The sequence below is a fragment of the Rhincodon typus genome, chromosome 4, assembly GCF_021869965.1.
Source record: "Rhincodon typus isolate 14 chromosome 4, sRhiTyp1.1, whole genome shotgun sequence".
In the NCBI taxonomy this organism is placed as follows: Eukaryota; Metazoa; Chordata; class Chondrichthyes; order Orectolobiformes; family Rhincodontidae; genus Rhincodon; species Rhincodon typus.
Window position 1 is genome coordinate 121,271,904 of NC_063335.1, and position 20,168 is coordinate 121,292,071.

The 20,168-nt window shown below is 43.0% G+C and overlaps 1 protein-coding gene across 1 annotated transcript in view; it reads right to left on the reverse strand.

Moving 5' to 3' along the window:
- Positions 1 to 20,168, reverse strand: part of LOC109928501 (intermembrane lipid transfer protein VPS13B-like) — a 196,723-nt gene that overhangs the window by 72,414 nt on the left and 104,141 nt on the right. Inside the window, exons 15-18 of the mRNA XM_048596230.1 lie at positions 19,774 to 19,984; positions 16,509 to 16,697; positions 14,648 to 14,794; positions 8,036 to 8,316 (exon numbers count right to left, since the gene is read on the reverse strand). Coding sequence (XP_048452187.1) covers positions 8,036 to 8,316; positions 14,648 to 14,794; positions 16,509 to 16,697; positions 19,774 to 19,984 — 828 coding nt within the window. The remainder of the gene's footprint in view (positions 1 to 8,035; positions 8,317 to 14,647; positions 14,795 to 16,508; positions 16,698 to 19,773; positions 19,985 to 20,168) is intronic.

Consider the following 20,168-nt stretch of genomic DNA (forward strand, 5'->3'; position numbering starts at 1 on the left):
GATCCAATCCCATTTTGAAAGTTGCTATTAAATCTGTGTCCATCTACGTTTCAGATACAGCATTACAGATCATAACATGTTGCTGTCGTGAAACAAAATTATCCTCAGCTCGTCTGTGGCTCTTTTCTTACTGACGTAAACAATTTCATGCTATGCAATCTGTCAAAATCCCTCATAACTTTGGCTCTTGCTTTTTAAAGAGACAAAAGTAGCCCAGAAACCTTTTCTGTATCGGTGACTTTCAGATCAATGAGTTTTAGTCACAACCATTCTGGTAGTGGGTCATTGGCTTGAAATGTTATCAGTTTCCTATTGTCCACAGATGCTGCCAGACCTGCACAGTATTTCCAACACTTTCTGTTCTTATTTCAGATCTTCCTCCTCATCAATACTTTGCGTTTGTGTTGAAAGGAGTCACAAAGCTGCCAAAAGTAATTTCTCTTGATGGGGGAGATTACATGTTTGAGCCAATGAGCTCAATCTTAGTTCAGAAAAGGGAAAAAAAAAAATGACAACTCATTAATGGAAGCCATTATATGCAGCAAAAGGAAATGCTGGAGAAACGCAGCATGTCTGGGAGCATCCGAGGAGAGAGAAACAGAAGCAATGTTTCAAGTTCAAGATGACACTTCTTCAGAACACAATACAGATTTAGAGAAAGAGAGAGAAAGTTATACAGCAGAGAAACAGGCCCTTTGGCCCACCATGTCTCTGCTGACCAACAAACACCAAACGACACTAATCCCATTTACCAGCACTTAATCCATAGGCTACTAAGCCCTGGCATTTTAAATGTTCATCTAGATGCTTCTTAAATGTTGCGAGAATACCTGCCTCCACCACCCTCTCAGGCAGCATGTTCAATATTTCTGGGTGAAAAAAATGTTTCCTCATATCTCCTCTAAATTATTTACTCCTCACCTTAAACTTGCACCCTTTGGTTTTTGACACATAGAAACCCTACAGTGTGGAAACAGGCCATTCGGCCCATCAGCTCCACACCGACCCTCCAAAGAGCATCCCACTCAGACCCATTTCCCCAACCTATTGTAATCCTGCAATTTCCCATGGCCAATCCACAGCTCGGAGACCGCTTTGTAGAGCACCTGCGCTCTGTATGCGACAAACGACAACACCTTCCAGTTGTGAACCATTTCAACTCCCCCTCCCACTCCCTGGGTGACATGTCCATCCTGGGCTGCCTCCAGTGTCACAATGACACCACGCGCAAACTGGAGAAGCAGCACCTCATATTCCGCCTTGGGAGCCCACAGCCCGATGGCCAAAATGTGGATTTTACCAGTTTCAAATCTCCCCACCCCGGCCTCACCTCATGACCAATCCTCCCTCTCATCCTATCCTCCTTGACCTGTCCATCTTCCCTCCCACCTAACCGCTCCTCCCACCTCACTAACCAATCCCTACCACTGCCTACCTGTACTCACTTATCAGCATCCCACCGACCTTCCGCAGCCCCACCCCTCCTCCCTATTTATTTATGAGCTCCCACTCCCCCCATTTCTGAAGAAGGGTCCCAACCCAAAATGTCAACTTTCCTGCCCCTCTGATGCTGCCTGGCCTGTTGGGTTCCTCCAGCTCCACACTGCATTATCTCTGACTCCAGCATCTGCAGTTCTTACTATCTCTGATGTGACAGTGCTGCTGCAAAACTTCAGTGAGCAGTTTCTTACAAACACCAAATTTCCTCTGTCATTTTAACTTGGAAAATGAAATATCTGTTCCCTTTGTGCCATCCTGTTGCCTGCCTATGTTGAAAGAAAATCTGTGCCAGTGTAACATGACAGACTAATAGGGGCTGTGTGACGACACATTTATTAACACCAACCTACTGGAGTTTTTTGAGGATGTAACTAGTAGAATAGAAGAAGGAGATCTAGTGAATATGGTGCATTCAGAAGACTTTTGGTAAGGTCCCACTTAAGAGTTTGGTGCAAAAATAAAACACGTGGGATTTATGATAACGTACGATCATGGATCGAAAATTACTAAGCAGGCAAGGAACAGAGAGTAGGAACGAATGGATCATTTCAAAGTGGAAAGTGATGACAATTTTTTTTTCTTTATTCATACACGGGATGAGAGTGTCGCTGACCAGCCAGCATTTTACTACCCATCCCTAATTGCCCAGAGGGCAGTTAAGAGTCAAACACATTGCTGTGGGTCTGAAGTCACATGTAGACCAGACCAGGTAAGGATGGCAGTTTCCTTCCCTAAAGGACATTAGTGAACCAGATGGGTTTTTCCTGTCAATTGACAATGGATTCACGGTCATCATTAGATTCTTAATTCCAGATATTTCACTGAATTCAAATTCCACCATCTGCCCTGGTGGGATTTGAACCTGGGTCCCCAGAACGTTTCTGGGTCTCTGGATTAATAGTCTAATGATAATACCACTAGGCTATTGCCTCCCCAATGCTTGCTCCAAGCTGTTCACGATAAACATCAGCAAATTGGATGAGGGAATCAAATGCAACATTTCCAAGTTTGCTTAAGACACAAACTTAAGTGGAAGTGAAAGTACTGAGCAGGATGTAAAGAGGTTTCAAGGCAATTTACACAAGTTGAGTAAGTGAGTAACTGGATTCTCCAGCATCTGCAGTTCCTACTATCTATGATTCAAATGGTGATAGATTGGGAAAGGTTGACATACAAAGGGACCTTGTACACCAGTCATTGAAAGCATGCATGCAGTTGCAGCTAGCAGGTAGAAAGGTAATCGGTATGCTAGCCTTCAATGCAAGAGGGTTTGAGTACAGGGCAGGGAAGCATTATTGCAGCTGTAAAGGGCCGTGGTGAGACCACACCTGGAGCACTGCATGCAGTTTTGGTCACCTTACCTAAGAAAAGATATATTTGCTGCAGAGGAAGTACAGCAAAGCTTCACCAGACTAATTCTTAGGATGGTGGTTATTTCACCTGAGGAGAGACTGGGTCGACCGAATCTGTACCTTTTGGAATTGAGAAAACTGGGAAGGGATTGCGTTGAAGTGTATAAATTCCAACATGGCTGGAGATATCAGGCACAGGGATGATGCTTCCACTGGCTGGTGCAGGGGAGGAGGCCACTTTACACTGAGATGGGAAATATCTGTTCTGACTGGGTGGTGAACTTGTGGAATCCTCTACCAGAGAAGACGGTGGAAGCCAAGTCATCAAATATGTCTAAGAAAAACATACATTGATTTCTAAAATTGTCATAGGTATCAAGAGAGATCAAGAGTATAGTGCTGTGATTGAGAATCAACTATGATCATGTCGAATGGCAGAATGAGCTTAATGGGCTAATGGCATATAACCTGCTCATATTTTCTATGAGTCTCTATGAATTTTCATCATGGGACATGTCCAGAGATTACTGAAGAGAGCTAAAGTCTAAGCAGTTTTACGTTTTAGAGGTTTAAAACTGTGAAGTTAAGTAGTGTAGTTGACTGTGGTGCTTCTATTTATGATTCCTTCTGTGAGTTCAGATTGATAAATTACCCTCATGTTTTTCATCGCAATCAAGGGAGCAGGAGGATAGAGAGCCAACCCATATTATTTACAGTGTCTACTCCAATGATATAAGGATATATTGTTCACCCTGTAACATGCTCATTTATACAGATCAAGCCAAGTTTTACAGTGGATTACATTGGATGTAGAGCACAGGAACAAACCATTTGGCTCAAGCAGTCCCTGATGGCGTTTACGCTCTGCTCAAGTTTCATTCCATCTTTCCTTTCATCCAACTCTATCAACAGATCTCCTTCTCCCTCAAGTGCTTATCTACCTTCCCCTTAAATGCACATACTCTTTGCTTCATCAACTCCCAGATATATGGAGATCCACATTCTCATACTCTCCGGGTAAATACTCTATTGGAATTTCTTGTTGACTACATTAGTTTTGATCTTCCCCTCTAGGGCAAATTTGCTCTCTCTCTCTCTTTGTCCATTCAATCAAAACCTCCTGTGATTTTAAGGACCTCTATGATGTCAGTTCTCACTCTACCCTATCCAAGAGAATAGAGAGATCCAGACTGTTCGTCCTCACCTGACAGCTACTGGCCTGATCACTGGTTATCATCTTTGTGCATCTTTTATGCACTTGCTTCACCATCTGTATCTTTTTTATAAAATGACAAATGGCAATGCAAATGCAGGTTAATTCACGGAAGCCACAAATTTTAAAACAAGTACAAGAGGACTGAGGATGAAACTGTTGCTTGATCTTTCTGCAAATTCCAATACAAATAAAATTAGTCTGCCACCACTAGGTGGAGCACCGCAGGAAGTCTACCAGTTGATGAGAAATACTTGCTTGAAGCAGAGTGTACAAATTAAGATATGTCAAAAGCTTGGCTGTATTCATAAATGTTTTCAGTTAAGATGCAGCTTGCGCCTTGATATTGTTTCATGTCTGGCTACATCATCGACACAGAACCCAGGATGTAAAGCAAAGGGAACGAGTGCATGTATACAGACAGTGAGAATGCCTTTCATTGATTTTCATTAGTAATCATGGGGAGGTACAGGGGTGCGCTACATAAAATAGTTTGAACTATTATTTCAACTCTCACCTACATTTGTTGAAAATAAAGAACAACTCTATGCCAGTGTTATACGTCAATGATGCAAATGCTTGCAGCCATTTCTAATGGTGGCGCCCTTTGCCTGTGTTAAAAACAATTATTCCATTTCAAATAATGAATGTGATCCCCCAATTTATATCGACCACCATGTTGTAGCAGCATCATGAAGCGGTTTGCAATTGTTTACTCTTATAAAGTGCAGTCACTATTATCTGATGGGTGATTTGCTTGAAAACAAATAAACTGCGGGACAAAGGGGAAAGATTGGTGGGAGTGGAAATAATTGGATAGCTTTTTCAAAAGACCCAACACAGGCATGATGGACTAAATAGCCTGCTCCTGTGCAGTACGGTTCTCTGGGCGGAATCTTCTGGGCCAGTCTGGAAGGGCTGGGGACAGAACCTAATTGAGGAGGAGACACATCTTCAGTTTCCTGATGTGAGTTTCGTTATCAGGTTCTCAGAACCTTTCAGGCAGGTCAAAAACCTCATTTATTAGACTGTCACAAATACTCATCGATGCCCTCAGCCTGCTGGAATTACACTCACAGGCACAATCTTGTCCAGCAAAAACAGGAAAGATGTGTGTTCACAAACTCAACGAAGTACGTATAAGGAACAACAACAGAAGTTGCAGGAAAAGCTCAGCAGTTCTGGCAGCATCTGTGAAGGAGAAAACAGAGTTAACATTTCAGGTCCGGTTCTGAGGAAGGGTCACCGGACCCAAAACGTTAACTCTGTTTTCTCCTTCACAGATGCTGCCAGACCTGCTGAGCTTTTCCAGCAACTTCTGTTTTTGTTCCTGATTTGCAGCATCTGCAGTTCTTTTGGTTTTTATGAAGTACGTATAAGGCTGGTTTCTGGCAGGGCAGACATCTTGCCCCAGGCTCGGGGTAGTACAAGCGTACAGTCACATGGCTCCTTCAAAATCAGAGATAGTAGGAACTTCTGAGGAAGGGTCTAGGCCCGAAACGTCAGCCTTCCCGCTCCTGATGCTGCTTGGCCTGCTGTGTTCATCCAGCTCTACACCTTGTTATCTCCTTCAAAATCAGTTTTTTTTGTACAACTGGATACAATACAAGGAATACGGTGTTCAATTCTGCTCTCCCTGCTATAGGAATGATGTTGTTAAACTTGGAAGAGCACAGAAAACATTTAGAAGGGTGTTGCCACGGTTGGAGGGTTTGAGCTATAGGGAGAGGCTGAATAGCCTGGGGTTATTTTCCCTGGAGTGACAGAGGCTAAGAGGTGACCTTATACAGGTTTATATAATCATGAGGAGCATGGATAGGGTGAATAACCAAGAACTTTTACCCAGGGCAGGGGAGTTCAAAACTAGAGGGCATGGGTTTAAGGTGAGAGGGGAAATGTATAAAACAGACCTAATGGGCTATTTTTCCATGCAGTGGGTGGTGCCTGTATGGAATAAGCTGCCAGAGGAAGTGATGGAGGCTGGTACAATTACAAGAGCTAAAAGGCATCTGCATGGGTACATGATTGATTGATTGATTGATTTATTGTCAAGTTTATAGAAATACAGTGAAAAGCTTTGTTTACGAGTGGTACAGGCAGATCATAGTAAGTAAAGGATGTACAGATCAAAAAGACTTAGACAGAGGCATACAGGTTACATTGCACAGGGCGTGCGCCAGGGGAGATCAACGTTAGCATTATTTGAGGCTAGAGAGTCCGTTCATCAATATGACAACAGTCGGGAAGCAGCTATCCTGAACCTGCTCATGCGTGTGTTCAGGCTTCTGTATCATCTGCCTGATGGAAGAGGTTATAGGAGATCATTACCGGGGTGTGAGGGGTTTAGAGGGATACGGGCCAAATTGTGGAATACGGGACTAGATTAATTTAGAATATCTGGTCGGCATAGATGAGTTGGGCTGAAGGGTCTGTTTCCATGCTGCACAGCTTTATTACTCTGTGGATGAAGACTGACAGGGTCAACTAGCTCATAAGAAGTCTCAGTCATAAGATGCCTTTCTTGTAGTTGTTAAAGACTTACAATGTAAGGCATGAAGCCTGGCTTGGTCAACAAGCCTGCCCAAGTGATGCAGCCACAATGTCTGACAGCAGCAAACCTGACTGAGACAGACAAGTGAAGCTGAACACAAAAGATTCAGATAAAGGTGGGCTAGGTAGAAAAGAACAGAAGGGAATGGAATGTAAAGGGTGGGGGTGACAGGGGCACTGGCAGCATCCTGGGAAATGGGGGGAGGAGATAAGGATACAGAGGGGACAATTACAGTGATAGGGGCAAGGAAGAAAAGATAGGCCAGGAGCCATATGTCTGGAAGGATAATTCAACACGTGAATACATGAGGTGGGAAGGGGCAAACGAAGAAGGGAATTGAATAAGGAGTGTTGTAATGTTAAGGTTTGGCATGGGGAATCTTGATGGGAGTGAAATTGGGGGGGAGAAGCAGCAGGAATATTGAGGGCGACAATAACGGGGAGGTGGGGGAGGGGAAGATTAAAGAATGACAGAAGAGACATCAGAGGAAAGGAGAAGGCCGTCTACAGTGAGTGTGAATGAGCCAAATGAAAAATCTATAACCGCCATCATTCTCCTGTATCATCTCATGAAAAAAGGTACATGTACCACAAATAGGAGGGGTCCAGAGATCTGTTTGCACGTGTTCATAAACACACCCAAACAGGGGAATTGAAACAGAAACTAAAAAATATGACAGTAAGAACTCAGTTAAGGTCCTAGCACCGAAGGGAACCACTCACCGCAGAATGAAGGCAAACAAGCTCAAACAACCTGACACCAAACTATGTTTCATCATTCATTTAACTCTGAGAAGAATTGCAATTAAGACTCATCGAGAGTGGTGTAGGTAGTGAGGGGATTATTCCATAACTGACCAGTCCTTGAGAGAAATTATGTCCCACTTTCAGGTCCACTTTGTCTCAAAAGCAACGATCAGTTCCGGCTGGTGTTTCTGCAAATTCTAGCCGTTCTCAGAGAATACCCAACATGAACTAGATGAAAGTTCTCACTGTTTGATAATAATAAGGTTTGACAATGCTTATTGTTTCAACAAGGCTTTCAGATTGCAAGTAGGAGAAACACACAGTGACAGTGATGAATCCACTGCAATTGAACACGACGTTGCAGATCAATTCCATAAACGATTTGACATACTTGCCAGATTTTAGTACATGAACTGTGAAGGGAAATTTGCAATTCTGAGGGATAGAATCAAGAATGATTAGTTGCAAAAAAGGCAAAGTTCTATCTTGCTTCAGAAATAAAAGAGAGGATTACTGAATTTCGGTCTTCAAATAGGAATTCCCTCCAACAAGTCCCTACAGTGTGTGTTGGTTAGTTACTTGAAATATCAATGTTGAAGTTAAATAGTTACGCACGACAGGGTATGTCAAAAAGAGATTTTTTTTCCCTAAATCAAAATTGGTCTCACTGTACCTGGAACAAAATCCACTTTCACCGGAATCCCCAAGAGGCACTGCCACACTTTGCCTCGGAAAATCCTGCCTAATTATAGTTGGCAGACTCCAGTCGTGACAGCTGTTTATGCCAACGTGCGGAGAGTAGCCGAGCAGCAGATACTTCTGGGGCAATGGGGCAGTGAAATCTGCTTGACTTCCGCCAGCGAGGAGGTCCCAGCAAGGAATGGAGCTTGGCATAGCCGGAGAGTGGGCTCTTGCTGGACTGAGGCTAAACACAGAGCTCTCCACCACGTGGACCTGCTGGAAAACATGTATAAAGTTCAGCCACATTAACATAGGAAAGACATGCATCTAATATAGTGGCCTGCATGGCCATTTCTAAACTCATTTACAAACAATGACGTACCCTTGAGGTGTAGCAAAAATGTTTGAGGAATGGGAACCCATCAGCCTACGAAAGACAGACCCCAAAGGTTTACATCTTGCCCCAATCTTGGGTTTTCCCCCAATACCCAGCTCTCAATCCCATTTGCCTCTTAATCCCTACTGGACCCATTCTTAAACTCTGGGCCCAAGTTGCAAGGTTCCCTTCTAAAGTAGAGAGAGCTCTCTGAGGCAGAACTTCTGCTCCTGAGGGCAATGGGCCATTCAATGTCTTTGAGACAGTTGGTTTTCCTCTCAGTTGACGTCCCCTGACTCTGTAGTTGCTAAGATTACTTGGAGGGCGTGGGGAGATGGTGGCGGAGGCTGGCAATGTGTTTTGTTTCAATTCATTCAGGAAATGTGGGCTTTACCGGTTGGGCCAGCACTTATTGCCCATCCCTAGTTGCCCTTGGTGTGAGCTGAATTCTTCTACCGCTGCAGTTAATTTGATGCAAGATTCAGCCAAAAGATACCACTCCAAGAGCTTAAAATCACTTCATACAGAAAAACGAAGCACAGGGGCCTTTGAACAAAATGTGATAAAGGAGAAAAATATGCTAACATGCTTTTGGAAATGTTTTGATTAAGAGAAGTATCCCCATTTTAAGTTTTCCCTCTCTTTGGACTCGCTGTTTTACTCATTCTGGGGAAGGAACTCTCTGTCCTATGGCTAAGCAAGGCCTTTGCCACATCATAATAGCAGTGCAGCAGCAAGGTAGCACCTCCACCTCATTTTCAGAACAGGCCTCAGAGTTGTATGGACTGCTCCTGCACCAATTTCTCTCTCCCCACTGCAAAATATTAGTTCACCAACGACAACAACAGCTGCATTTAAATAACACCTTTTACATCGTAAGGTGACTCATGTCAATCACAAGTGTTGTCAAACAAAAAAAATTGCCAATGAACTACATCAGGAGATAACCTGGAAATAACCAAACGTTTTGTCAAAGAGGCAAGTTTTTAAGGAATGTCTTAAAGGAGAGAGAGAACTAGATTGAGGTGGAGAATTTTAAGGAGGTAATTTCAGAAATCTGTGCTATGTTCAAGAGGCCATCGTTAGATGAACACAGGTATCTGAGGTGGTTGTAATTTGGAGGTTCTGTCAGCTTTCAGGTGAGGATGAACAGTGTAGGTCTCTGTATTCTCTTGGATAGACAGAAGTGAGAGCTGACCTATTAGAGATGTCCTTAAAATCACAAGAGGTTTCAGAGATAGGTAGGGGTGAAGCTTTAGTTTCTCAGAATGGTATATGATTCTCTCTGGTGTAGAATCAAATTAGACAGGGTGAGAGGTGGCCCGAATAGTGTGCAAATATCGATATGGAACAGTTGGGCAGAATGGCTTGATTATGTCCTGCAAATCCCATGTACTTTTATACTTGCTCCCATTTCTGAGAATTATGGTGTTGAGGCAGAAAGGACCAGAAAAAAATACTGAAGAAAATTTGCACGTGTTTTATCAGTGTCACATGAATGCAGCAGCCAATGTGCATGGGATCTGCACTGGTACATGGAGTAACAGAGTGCAGTAACATCCCCCTTTTCTGGGGAATCTGCACTGGCACATGGAGTAACAGAGTGCAGTAACATTCCCTTTTTCTGGGGAAAAGAAAACTATTGTCAACTCCCTCTACCACCTCAGTAGCAGCAGTGTGTACTATCTACAAGACGCCATGCAGAAATTCACGAAAGTCCCTCAGGCAAACCCACGATCACTTACATCTAGAAGGACAAGGGCAGCAGTTACGTGGGAACACCACACCCTGCAGGTTCCTCTCCAAGCACTCAGCATCCTGACTTGGAAATATTTCGCTGTTCCTTCAGCTGGGTCAAAATCCTAGAATTCCATCCATAACGCCATTCAGAGACTATCTACAACACATTGACTAAAGCAGTTTATGCAGGCAGATCACTAGTGCCACCTTCGTAATGGCAACTGGGAATGGGCAATAAATGCTGGCCAGCCAGTGACACCCACATCTACGAATGAATAAGAGAAAATGCTTCCCACTAGCTCCGGTCCAGGGAAAACCTGCTAATCACTGACTGGAAGGCATAGCCTCAAAATAAAGGGAAGCAGATGTAGGACTGAGGCCAGGAGGAACTTCTTCACCCAAAGGGTTGTAAATATGTGGAATTCCCTGCCCAGTGAAGCGGTTGAAGCTACATCACTGCATGTGTTTAAGGCAAGGCTAGATAAATTTTTGAACAGTAAAGGAGTTAAGGGTTATGGTGAGTGGGCGGGTAAGTGGAGCTGAGTCTCAAAAAGATCAGCCATGATCTTACTAAATGGTGGGGCAGGCTCGAGGGGCCAGATGGCCTACTCCTGCTCCTAGTTCTTACGTTCTAAGATAGGAGCTGCAAAAAGTTTGTAGCTGCCATACTCCTCACTGCTTTGCAACTTAAATGATATGAATTGTTCTGTGTGTGCGACCTGTACTTTGCTTTTCTTCAATTCTGAACAACTGTCCAGCTGGAAAGTGGCTGCGATTGGAATTTCTTATTTGTTTTGAAATGTATATAGACGTCTTCAGCGAGCATGTCATCTGTTGACAGTTAACAAGGATGGAAGGGGCCATATTACTCCCTTCAGGGGAACTAGACAAGACCACAGCTGCCAACTTGCCAAATCTAGTGAAAATGTATTCAACCCAACTTGAGGTACTGAGTGGTCACCAAAAATTAATAATAACAAAGTCAGTCATCTCAAATTGCAATGCAAGTACTCTTCAAATAGTTATAATACAAAGAGCTATATATTGAAACGAGGTGTAAATCTGTTAAAGACTTCACAAGTTACTGAAGTTACATTGAAGGCCATTATGAGACAGTTGTGGGTCAAATTTGGAAGGAATTCATGTAATAATTAGTTATGGCCATATCTTTAAACAGCTGAAAATTGGTCTAAGATGTGTCAGCTAAACAATATGTGTTGGGAATGCTACCTGTAATTTATTGCAGTACAGGGCATGTCGATTGCCAGTTTGAGACATATGACTGAGGATTGGGTTCCCATGCACTTCAATTTTGTTGACTAACTTTCTGTGTGAAACTTTATCAAAAGTCTTCTGAAAATCCAAATACACTACATCCACTGTTTCCCTCTTATCAACTCTGCTCGGAACATCTTCCAAACAGGTCAGGTAAACACGATTCCCCCTTCCTAAATCCATCTCGACTCTGACTAACAGACAATTATTTTTGAAATATCTTATTATCACAGCCTTGATAATACTCTTGTGTCTTCACTACTACAGATGTCAGGTTAACAGGTCTGTAAGTAACCGTTTTCTCTTCTTCCTTTTCTAGACAGCAGGGTCACATCTGTAACCTTCTATATTGGAGGCTCCATTCCAGAACAAATAGAATTTTGTCCTGAAACTATAAACTTCAGTTCCCGGCCTCTCAACTTTTGTCACTGAGAAGTGAACACTCCCCTGCAACAGTTTCATGTGATCACTTGATTTCATGTCATACTTTGCTGTAATCTGGTAATTCATGCCTTTTTCCTGTACCCACTCCACTGGCTTACTTAGTCAAATCCAGATTAAAGGTGACAATGGAAGAGAGGTAGGTTTTCAGCTACTCAGGTCTGCTCTGTCATTCAATTAGAAAAGAGAAGACTGAGGGGTGCCCTCACACAGCTCTTCATAATTAAGAAAGGGTACAGAATAGCAGATGCAAGTAAGAAAATCTGTACACTGTCGATGGACTGGACATAGGCTTAGAGATGGCCACTGAGAGCCATCCCCTGCCCTTGCCTTCATCTCCAAGGCTTCCCTCTCCCTGCCTCAGGAGACCCCCATCTTTTCCATGGTCATTCTCCTTTCTGGGAGTTGTGGGGGTTGTACTGGCAGTAACCAAGCCTTCTCCATGATGCTGCTGTGGCCTCTTATTGGCCAGTGACTCTTTGTGGCTAGTCCTTTCTCAGTCGAGGCCCTCATACTGGTAGAAAACCTAACTGCTGTCAGTTAGGTACCTATTTGCTGGAAGGTCCAGCAGCTTTTTCTATTTTTACAGGGACTGGGTTTTCTCCTCCCACCTTTGTCACCTTCAGACTGAATGTAGAACAGGTAGATACTCCCGATTATTTCAACTTAAGGGTGAGACCAGAAGCAGGGGTCATAAATATAAGATAGAGTCATAGAGATGTAGAGCCGGGGAACAGAGCCTTCAGTCCAACTTGTCTATGCTGATCAGATAGCCTAAATATATCTTGTCCCTTTTGCCACCATTTGGCACATAACTCTCTAAATCCTTCGTATTCACATACCCATCTAGATGCCTTTTAAATGTTGCAATTGTACCAGCCTCCACCATTTCCTCTGGCAACTCAAATCCATACACGTACAATCCTCTGTATGAAAAAGTTGACCCTTAGGTCTCTTTTAAATCTTTCCCCTCTCACCTTAAACCTATGCCCGCTAGTCTTGGACTCCCCCACCTTGGGGAAAAGACCTTATCTATTCACCCTATCCATGACTCTCATGATTTTATAAACCTGTATAAGGTCATCCCTCAGCCTCTGCTGCTCCAGGGAAAATAGCCCCAGCCTATTCAGCCTTCCCCAATAGCTCAAACCCTCAAACCCTGGCAACTCAAGAAGCTTGACACCATCCAGGACAAAGCAGCCCGCTTGATTGGCACTACATCCACAAGCACCCACTCCCTCCACCACCAACGCTCAGTAGCAGCAGTGTGTACTATCTACAAGATGTATTGCTGAAATTCACCAAAGATCCTCAGGCAGCACCTTCCAAACCCATGACCACTTCAATCTAGAAGGACAAGGGCAGCAGATACATGGGAACACCACAACCTTCAAGTTCCCCTCCAAGCCACTCACCATCCTGACTTGGAAATATATCGCCGTTCCTTCACTGTCACTGGGTCAAAATCCTGGAATTCCCTCCCTAATAGCATTGTGGGTCAACCTGCAGCTGGTGACTGCAGCAGTTCAAGAAGGCAGCTCACAACTAGTTTGTCAAGGGCAACAAGGGACAGGCAATAAATGCTGGCCAGCCAGCAATGCCCACATCCCACAACTGAATAATTTTTAAAAAATCCTTGTAAATCTGTTCTGACCCCTTCCAAGCTCCACAACATCCTTCCTATAGTAGGGAGACCAGAATTGCACACAGTACTTGAAAAGTGGCTGAACCAATGTTGTGTACAGCTGTAACATGACCTCCCAATTCATATTCAATGTACTGACCAATAAAGGCAAGCATAACAAACGCCTTCTTCACTATCCTGTCAACCTGTAACTCCACTTTCAAGGAAATATGAACTTGCACTCCAAGGTCTCTTTATTCAGCAAAACTCCCCAGCCTTACCATCAAGTGCCTATGTTCGGCCCTGATTTGACTTTCCAAAATGCAGCACCTCACATTTATCTACATTAAACGCCATATGCCACTCCTCGGCCCATTGGCCATCTGAAGAAGGGTCTAGGCCCGAAACGTCAGCCTTCCTGCTCCTCTGATGCTGCTTGGCCTGCTGTGTTCATCCAGCTCTACACCTTGTTATCTCTGATCAAGATCCCGTTGTACTCTGAGGTAACCTTCTTCGCTGTCCACTACACCTCCAATTTTGACGTCACCTGCAAACTTATTACCCACACCTCCTATGTTCACATCCAAATCATTTATATAAACAATGTAATGCTGTAGACCCAGCACCAATCCTTGTGGTACACTGCTGGTCACAGTCTGAAAAGCAACTCCCCACCACCACCCTCGGTCTTCCACCTTCAAGCCAGTTCTGTATGCAAATGACTAGTTCTCCCTGTATTCCATGTGATCTAACCTTGGTAACCAGTCTACTATGAGGAACCTTATTGAATGCTTTATTGAAGCCCATATAGATCACATCCTTTTCATTACCTTTTCAAAAAATGTAATCAAGTTAATGATAAGCTATAATCACTAAAAAAAATTCAGCACAGAACTTAGAAGAACTTCCTTTTCCAAAGAATGGTTAAAATGTGGAATTCTCTATCATAGTGATAGACACATTACTTAGCTGATTCAAAAGGAAGGAAACACGAAACAAGACAAAATGTTAATTTACCAATCAAAATGTTCAAAGCTCTACAAATTATAGTGACTTTTATCATACATTCAGAACCTGGATTAAATATACATGTATGTTAGTGCCATAGATTTAGCTCACTAATAGACAGCAATTTCTGCATCTTGTACCTCCTTTCGTGTTGTTCGTTCTGGGAAGACGAGCATAGGGCGATAGTAGATTTTGTGAGCCGTGGCGTTTGTTATAACGGTCTTGTCTTCAATCAGCAGGATCTGAATCCCATGTCGCACCACTGAAGATATACAAAACTGACACAGCTGCAGAAGCACAGTGAACAAATCAATAAAATAGAAACAAAAAGAAATTGCATTTACACCACGTCCTATCCATACCCACAACGTTCCAAAACACATCACAGCCAATTAACTACTCTCAAAGCAAGACCTTATTCTGATGCAGGTAAGTAGCTTTGTAATAAAAAAAATTAGAAACTAATACACACTCCTTGTCTTCCCAGTGACCTTAGTACTGAGGTTCCCATGGCATTTGCCCCATAAGAAAGGAAATATCTCAATAACTCCCGTTAATAGTTGGCAGCTTTCTTTTCTAAATTTGTTCATGGGATATGGACCTCGTTGACTGAGTGAGCATTTGTTGTCCATCCTTAATTGCTCTGGAGAAGGTGGTCATGAGCTAGCCTTCTGGAGCTACTGCAGTCCTTGGGAAATAGGACACTTTCAGTGCCATTAGGGAGGGAGTTCCAGGATTTTGATCTATTTCCAAGTCAGGATGGCAAGTGGCTTGGAGGGGAACTTGTAGGTGGTAGATTTCCAACATATATGTACTGCTCTTGCAGTACTAGGGTAGTAGAGATGTCAGATGAGGAAGGTGGTATAAAGAGATTTGGTGAGTTGTTAAAAATCGCCCAGCATTAGTGGACGGGAACAAAAAGTAATTTAAAAGGCTACTGGGTATTAACTCAAGGGGGTGTAAGTTAAGCTCCAGCTGCATGGAGCTCGAAATAGACTTCATTTGACTTACTGCATACAGTCTTGGCTCGTCAGAAAGGATATATTGGCTTTGGAGAAGATGCAGCCACCACAATGATACTGGGAGTTAAACTGTTTAAATTCTGAGGATAGGCTACATAGACTAGACCTGTGTTTCTTGAGGGTAGAAGATTAAGGGGCAAGCTAATTGAGGTAATTAGGATGGTTAAAAGGTACAACGAGAGAAAAACAATTTCCTTCCACAGGGGAGCACAAACAAAGCTGCGTGACTTCAAAATTAGAATTGGGTCATTCAGGGTTGAAGCCAGGGGGAGGCAGCAGTTTTTCACACAGAGAGATCTGGAAGTATTGGCCTAAATTGACTGCCAATCAAACGAAAATTTCAAAGCAAATGAGTTTTATCAGGCAAGGATATTACAGATGAAAGAATCAAGGCAGGTTGATGGATTAAGATACAGAACAGCCCTGCTCTAATTGAATGGCAAGACAGGTTTGAGGGGCTAATTGGCTTACTCCTGTTCTGATATTCTCAAGAATGTACACAGGAAATAAGGAAGTATCTACAGACAACCAAAATCCAACAATCTGCCAATATCAGAAGAGCAGCATGCTCCAGGGCAAACCATAAAGTGCTGGAGAAACTCAGTAAGTCTGGCAGCATCTGTGGAGAAAAACGGAGTTACCATTTCGAGTCAGCGCAACACTTCTTTGGAAGAAGATGCAACTCAATCTGCGGAGTTTCTCGAGCACGTTCAGTTTTCCACTTCGGATTTGTGAAGTGCTTTTGATGCAGTGTTTTCTGGTAGATCATGCACCCAGACCCGCTTAGCAACACAAGCAAAAGTAAGAGCTGGCAAGGAAAAAGTGCAGAATCCAGACCAAGTTTTCCTTCTTTGGTGTGAGGAAAGGGAGTTTTTGCTTATGGTTTTAGATAGCATGCTAATGCCCCACAGAAAACTGCCAAGACTGTTTCAAACATTCCCCCAGAGGCAAGGAAAGGGTTCAGTGGTCGCAAACAGACCTTCTGATGATCGGGAAAGGTTCCAAGTTTTACATCTGCATCAGCAATCCCATCCTCATCCAGTGTAATGACATCAGTGACGGGATAATCCTTCCACTTCGGGGATGTGACATCATGCACAAGTCGTACTGCTGTGGATTTGTGTACAGTGTTTGTGCTGGCCCAGTAGATACCGATCTGAAAAGGCTCCTAAAATGAATGGTTAATAACAATTACAGCGCTGTTCATTTTACACTATTTTCAGGTGGCATTTTGTTGTTTTCTTTTCTAAGTTAATAAGCCAGCATTTTAACCTAATTAAAGTTGTCAATACTGTTTAAAAATGATTTTCCTCTCTTTTTTCAGGCCAAATATAATTTCCAAGTCTCGGGTACACTGCAGACAACTTGCTCCCTTGAAACTTTTTTTTTAATGCAATAAGTTTTTACATTCTGGAATGCACTGCCTGAAAGAGCACTTCTGATTGCTGTTTTCAACATACTAACAGGAGCTAATAAGGTAGATCTAAACTGTTTTCATTGACTTGGGAGTCCAGAATGAGGCTTAAAAACAGAGTCAAGCTATTCAGAAACGAAGTTTAATAAATTGATAGGCTGGTCACTCTGATCAATAGATAAATTACTGGAATCAATATTGAGAGATAGGATTAACCGTTACTTGGAAAGACCTAGATTAATCAGGGATAGTCGCGGTGGTTTTGTTGAGGGAAGATTGGTTTGCTTATTTCATCTGGATGGGAAATGTACCCTCTTAGTTCAGTCTGACCTGTATATGCCTCTACATCAACAGTAAGGTGACTAAATCATAACTTTTTAAAAAAATTATTTGTCTTTGGGATGTGGGCATTACAGGCTGGGCCAGCATTTATTGCCCATTCCTATTTGCCAGAACGCAATTCATAATCAGCATCCTTGTGCATAAATCACAAAATAGTAGCATTCAAGTTCAGCAGGTAATAAGGAAGGCAAATGGAGTGTTGACCTTTATTTGAAAGGGAATGGAGTATAATGATATGGAAGTCTTCCTAAAACTATAGAAGGCACTAGTCAACCCACAGCTGGAATACCGTAAACAGTTTTGACCCTTATCTGAAGAAAGAAATACTGGCATTGGAGGTGGTCGAGACAAGGTTCACCAGGCTGATCTCGAGTATGAGGGAGCCTATTATGAGGGGAGGCTGAGTAGATTGGGCATGTACCCGTAGGGATTTAGAAGAATGAGAGGAGACTTTATTGAAACATACAAGATTCTTCAGGGACTTGACAGGATAGATGTGGAGAGGCTGTAGGACAGTATAGGACTAAAGGGTATAATCTCAGAATAAGAGTCACCCAATTAAAACAGAGATGAGGAATTTCTTCTCTCAGAGGTAATGAATCTATGGAATTCTTCATGGTAAAGAGCAGTTGAGACTGGGTTTTTGAATATGTTCAAGGCTGAGATAGACATTTTTAATCAGAAAGGGAATCGTGGGTTATAGGGTATATCCCTATGCTGGAGTACACATGACAATAAAATTGAATTCTAATTCTGAAAAGGCAGGAAAGTAGAGCTGAAGATTAGCATATCAGTATCGATACTGGGGCAGCACGGTGGCTCAGTGGTTAGCACTGCTGCCTCACAGCGCCAGGGACCTGGATTCGATTCCACCCTTGGCGACTGTCTGTATGAAGTTTGCACACTCTCCCAGTGTCGCGTGGGTTTCCTCTGGGTGTTCCGGTTTCCTCCCACAGTCCAAAGATGTGCATGCTATGTGGATTGGCCATGCTAAATTGCCTATAGTGTTCAGGGATGTATAGATTAGGTGGGTTGTAGTGGGGTGGGTCTGGGTGGGATGCTCTGAGGTTCGGTGTGGATTTGTTGGGCCGAAGGGCCTGTTTCCACACCGTAGGGATTCTATGGATTCTGTGGATATGGATATCATTAAGTAGCAGAGCAGACATGATGAGCTGAATGGCCTACTTCTGCTCCTACATCTTATTGTCTTATGACATTGCAGTGATGTGGGTCTCGTTCACGCGCAGGCAAGACCAGGTGTGGGTGGCAAATTTCCTTTCCTAAAGGCTATTAGTGATCCAGCTGGGTTTTTATGACAAATCAAGAGTTAAACAGTTGCTATTTGATCAGCTGGTAATTCTAGATCTTTTACAATTGAGATAGTAAGAACTGCTGATGCTGAAGAAGGGTCCCCACTCGAAAAGTCAACTTTCCTGCTCCTCTGATGCTGCCTGACCTGCTGTACTCCTCCACTGTGTTATCTCTTTTACAATTGAATTCAATTTCACCAAATGTCTTGAGGGGGGATTCAAACCCATTTCATTAGGACATTAGTTTGGGGTTCTGAATTGCTCTTCTCGTGACATTACCACTACACCACTTCCTCTGAAATCCTGACAGGAAATAACAGACAAACTTACAAATGAGACAGACTGGTCCAACTTGATTTGGAGATCCAGTACTATCCGCATATCCGTTTTGCTGGGTTTTTTCCCCCTGCAATGGCCTAGCAAACCAGTGGGTTGTATTCAAGGTGATGGTGAATGAGGGAAATTAAAAAACTGGATTTGTCATATGAGGACTGGTAAGGACTATGGGTTCATACTTGACGGAGTTTAGCAGGATGAGGGGGTCATTTCATCGAAACTAACAGAATGGTGAGAGGCCTGAACAGAAGAGATGTGGAGGAGATGTTTCCACTACAGGAGAGACAAGGACCCGAGGGTCCAGCCTCAGAGTGAACTCTTTAGAATTTGATAAGGAGGAATTTCTTCAGCCAGAAAGTGGTAAATCTGCGGAACTCATTCTGCAGAAGTTTGTGGAAGCCAAGTCATTGAGTGTATTTAACACAGAGATAGGTAGGTTCTTATTTAGTAAGGGGATCAAGGGTTACGCGGAGAAAGCAGGAGAATGGGGTTGACAAATGAATCAGCCATGATTGAATGGCAGAGCTGACCCAATGACCAAATGGCCTGCTCCTATATCTTATAGTATAATGCAGCAAATGTTGGCCTTGCTATGGAAGAAATAAATAAAGATCCTACTTGGAAGGTCAATAATTTAGATCAGCTAACAGCCCAGGTGCTGACCTTCTCAATGTGCAGTCTGACGCGGATGTTCGGTCAAATTATTATTAGTATCTCAGCCAAGCTCCTCACAAGAATAACGGACACTGCAAAACTTGTCGAGAAACTAAAAGGCAATCCTTTCAAAACATAGAAAAGATTTTCTTTCTAAGAGTGTGAAAACAAATTATCAATATGTGTACCTGAAAGTTTGGAGGGACAATTACTTTCCCAGCAGGAACCTGCACAACAATCTTCTCGCCTTCAAAGAGCCAGAGGTCCCATTTGGATTCGTTGACAAACAAGGCCCAAGGTAGTAGTTCAACAAGAAGTGTATTAAGGCAGGGTTTCCAGGCAGATAGTTTAACTTGCATTGGACTGTCCCACTGAGCAAGCAGCTCACTGCTGTTTTTGCTGCTTGGTTCAAACACACATTAAGAGAAACAGATTAGTTCTTCATTATCCTTGCTGGCAGTTACGTGCTTGAAATAAGTATTTAAGCTGTCATGATTCTTCATGTCAAAAGTGGCAGATCCTTAAAAATTGTTCTGGCTTTTAAAAAGCTGCCAGCAAATGATTACATAAAGATTACCAACAA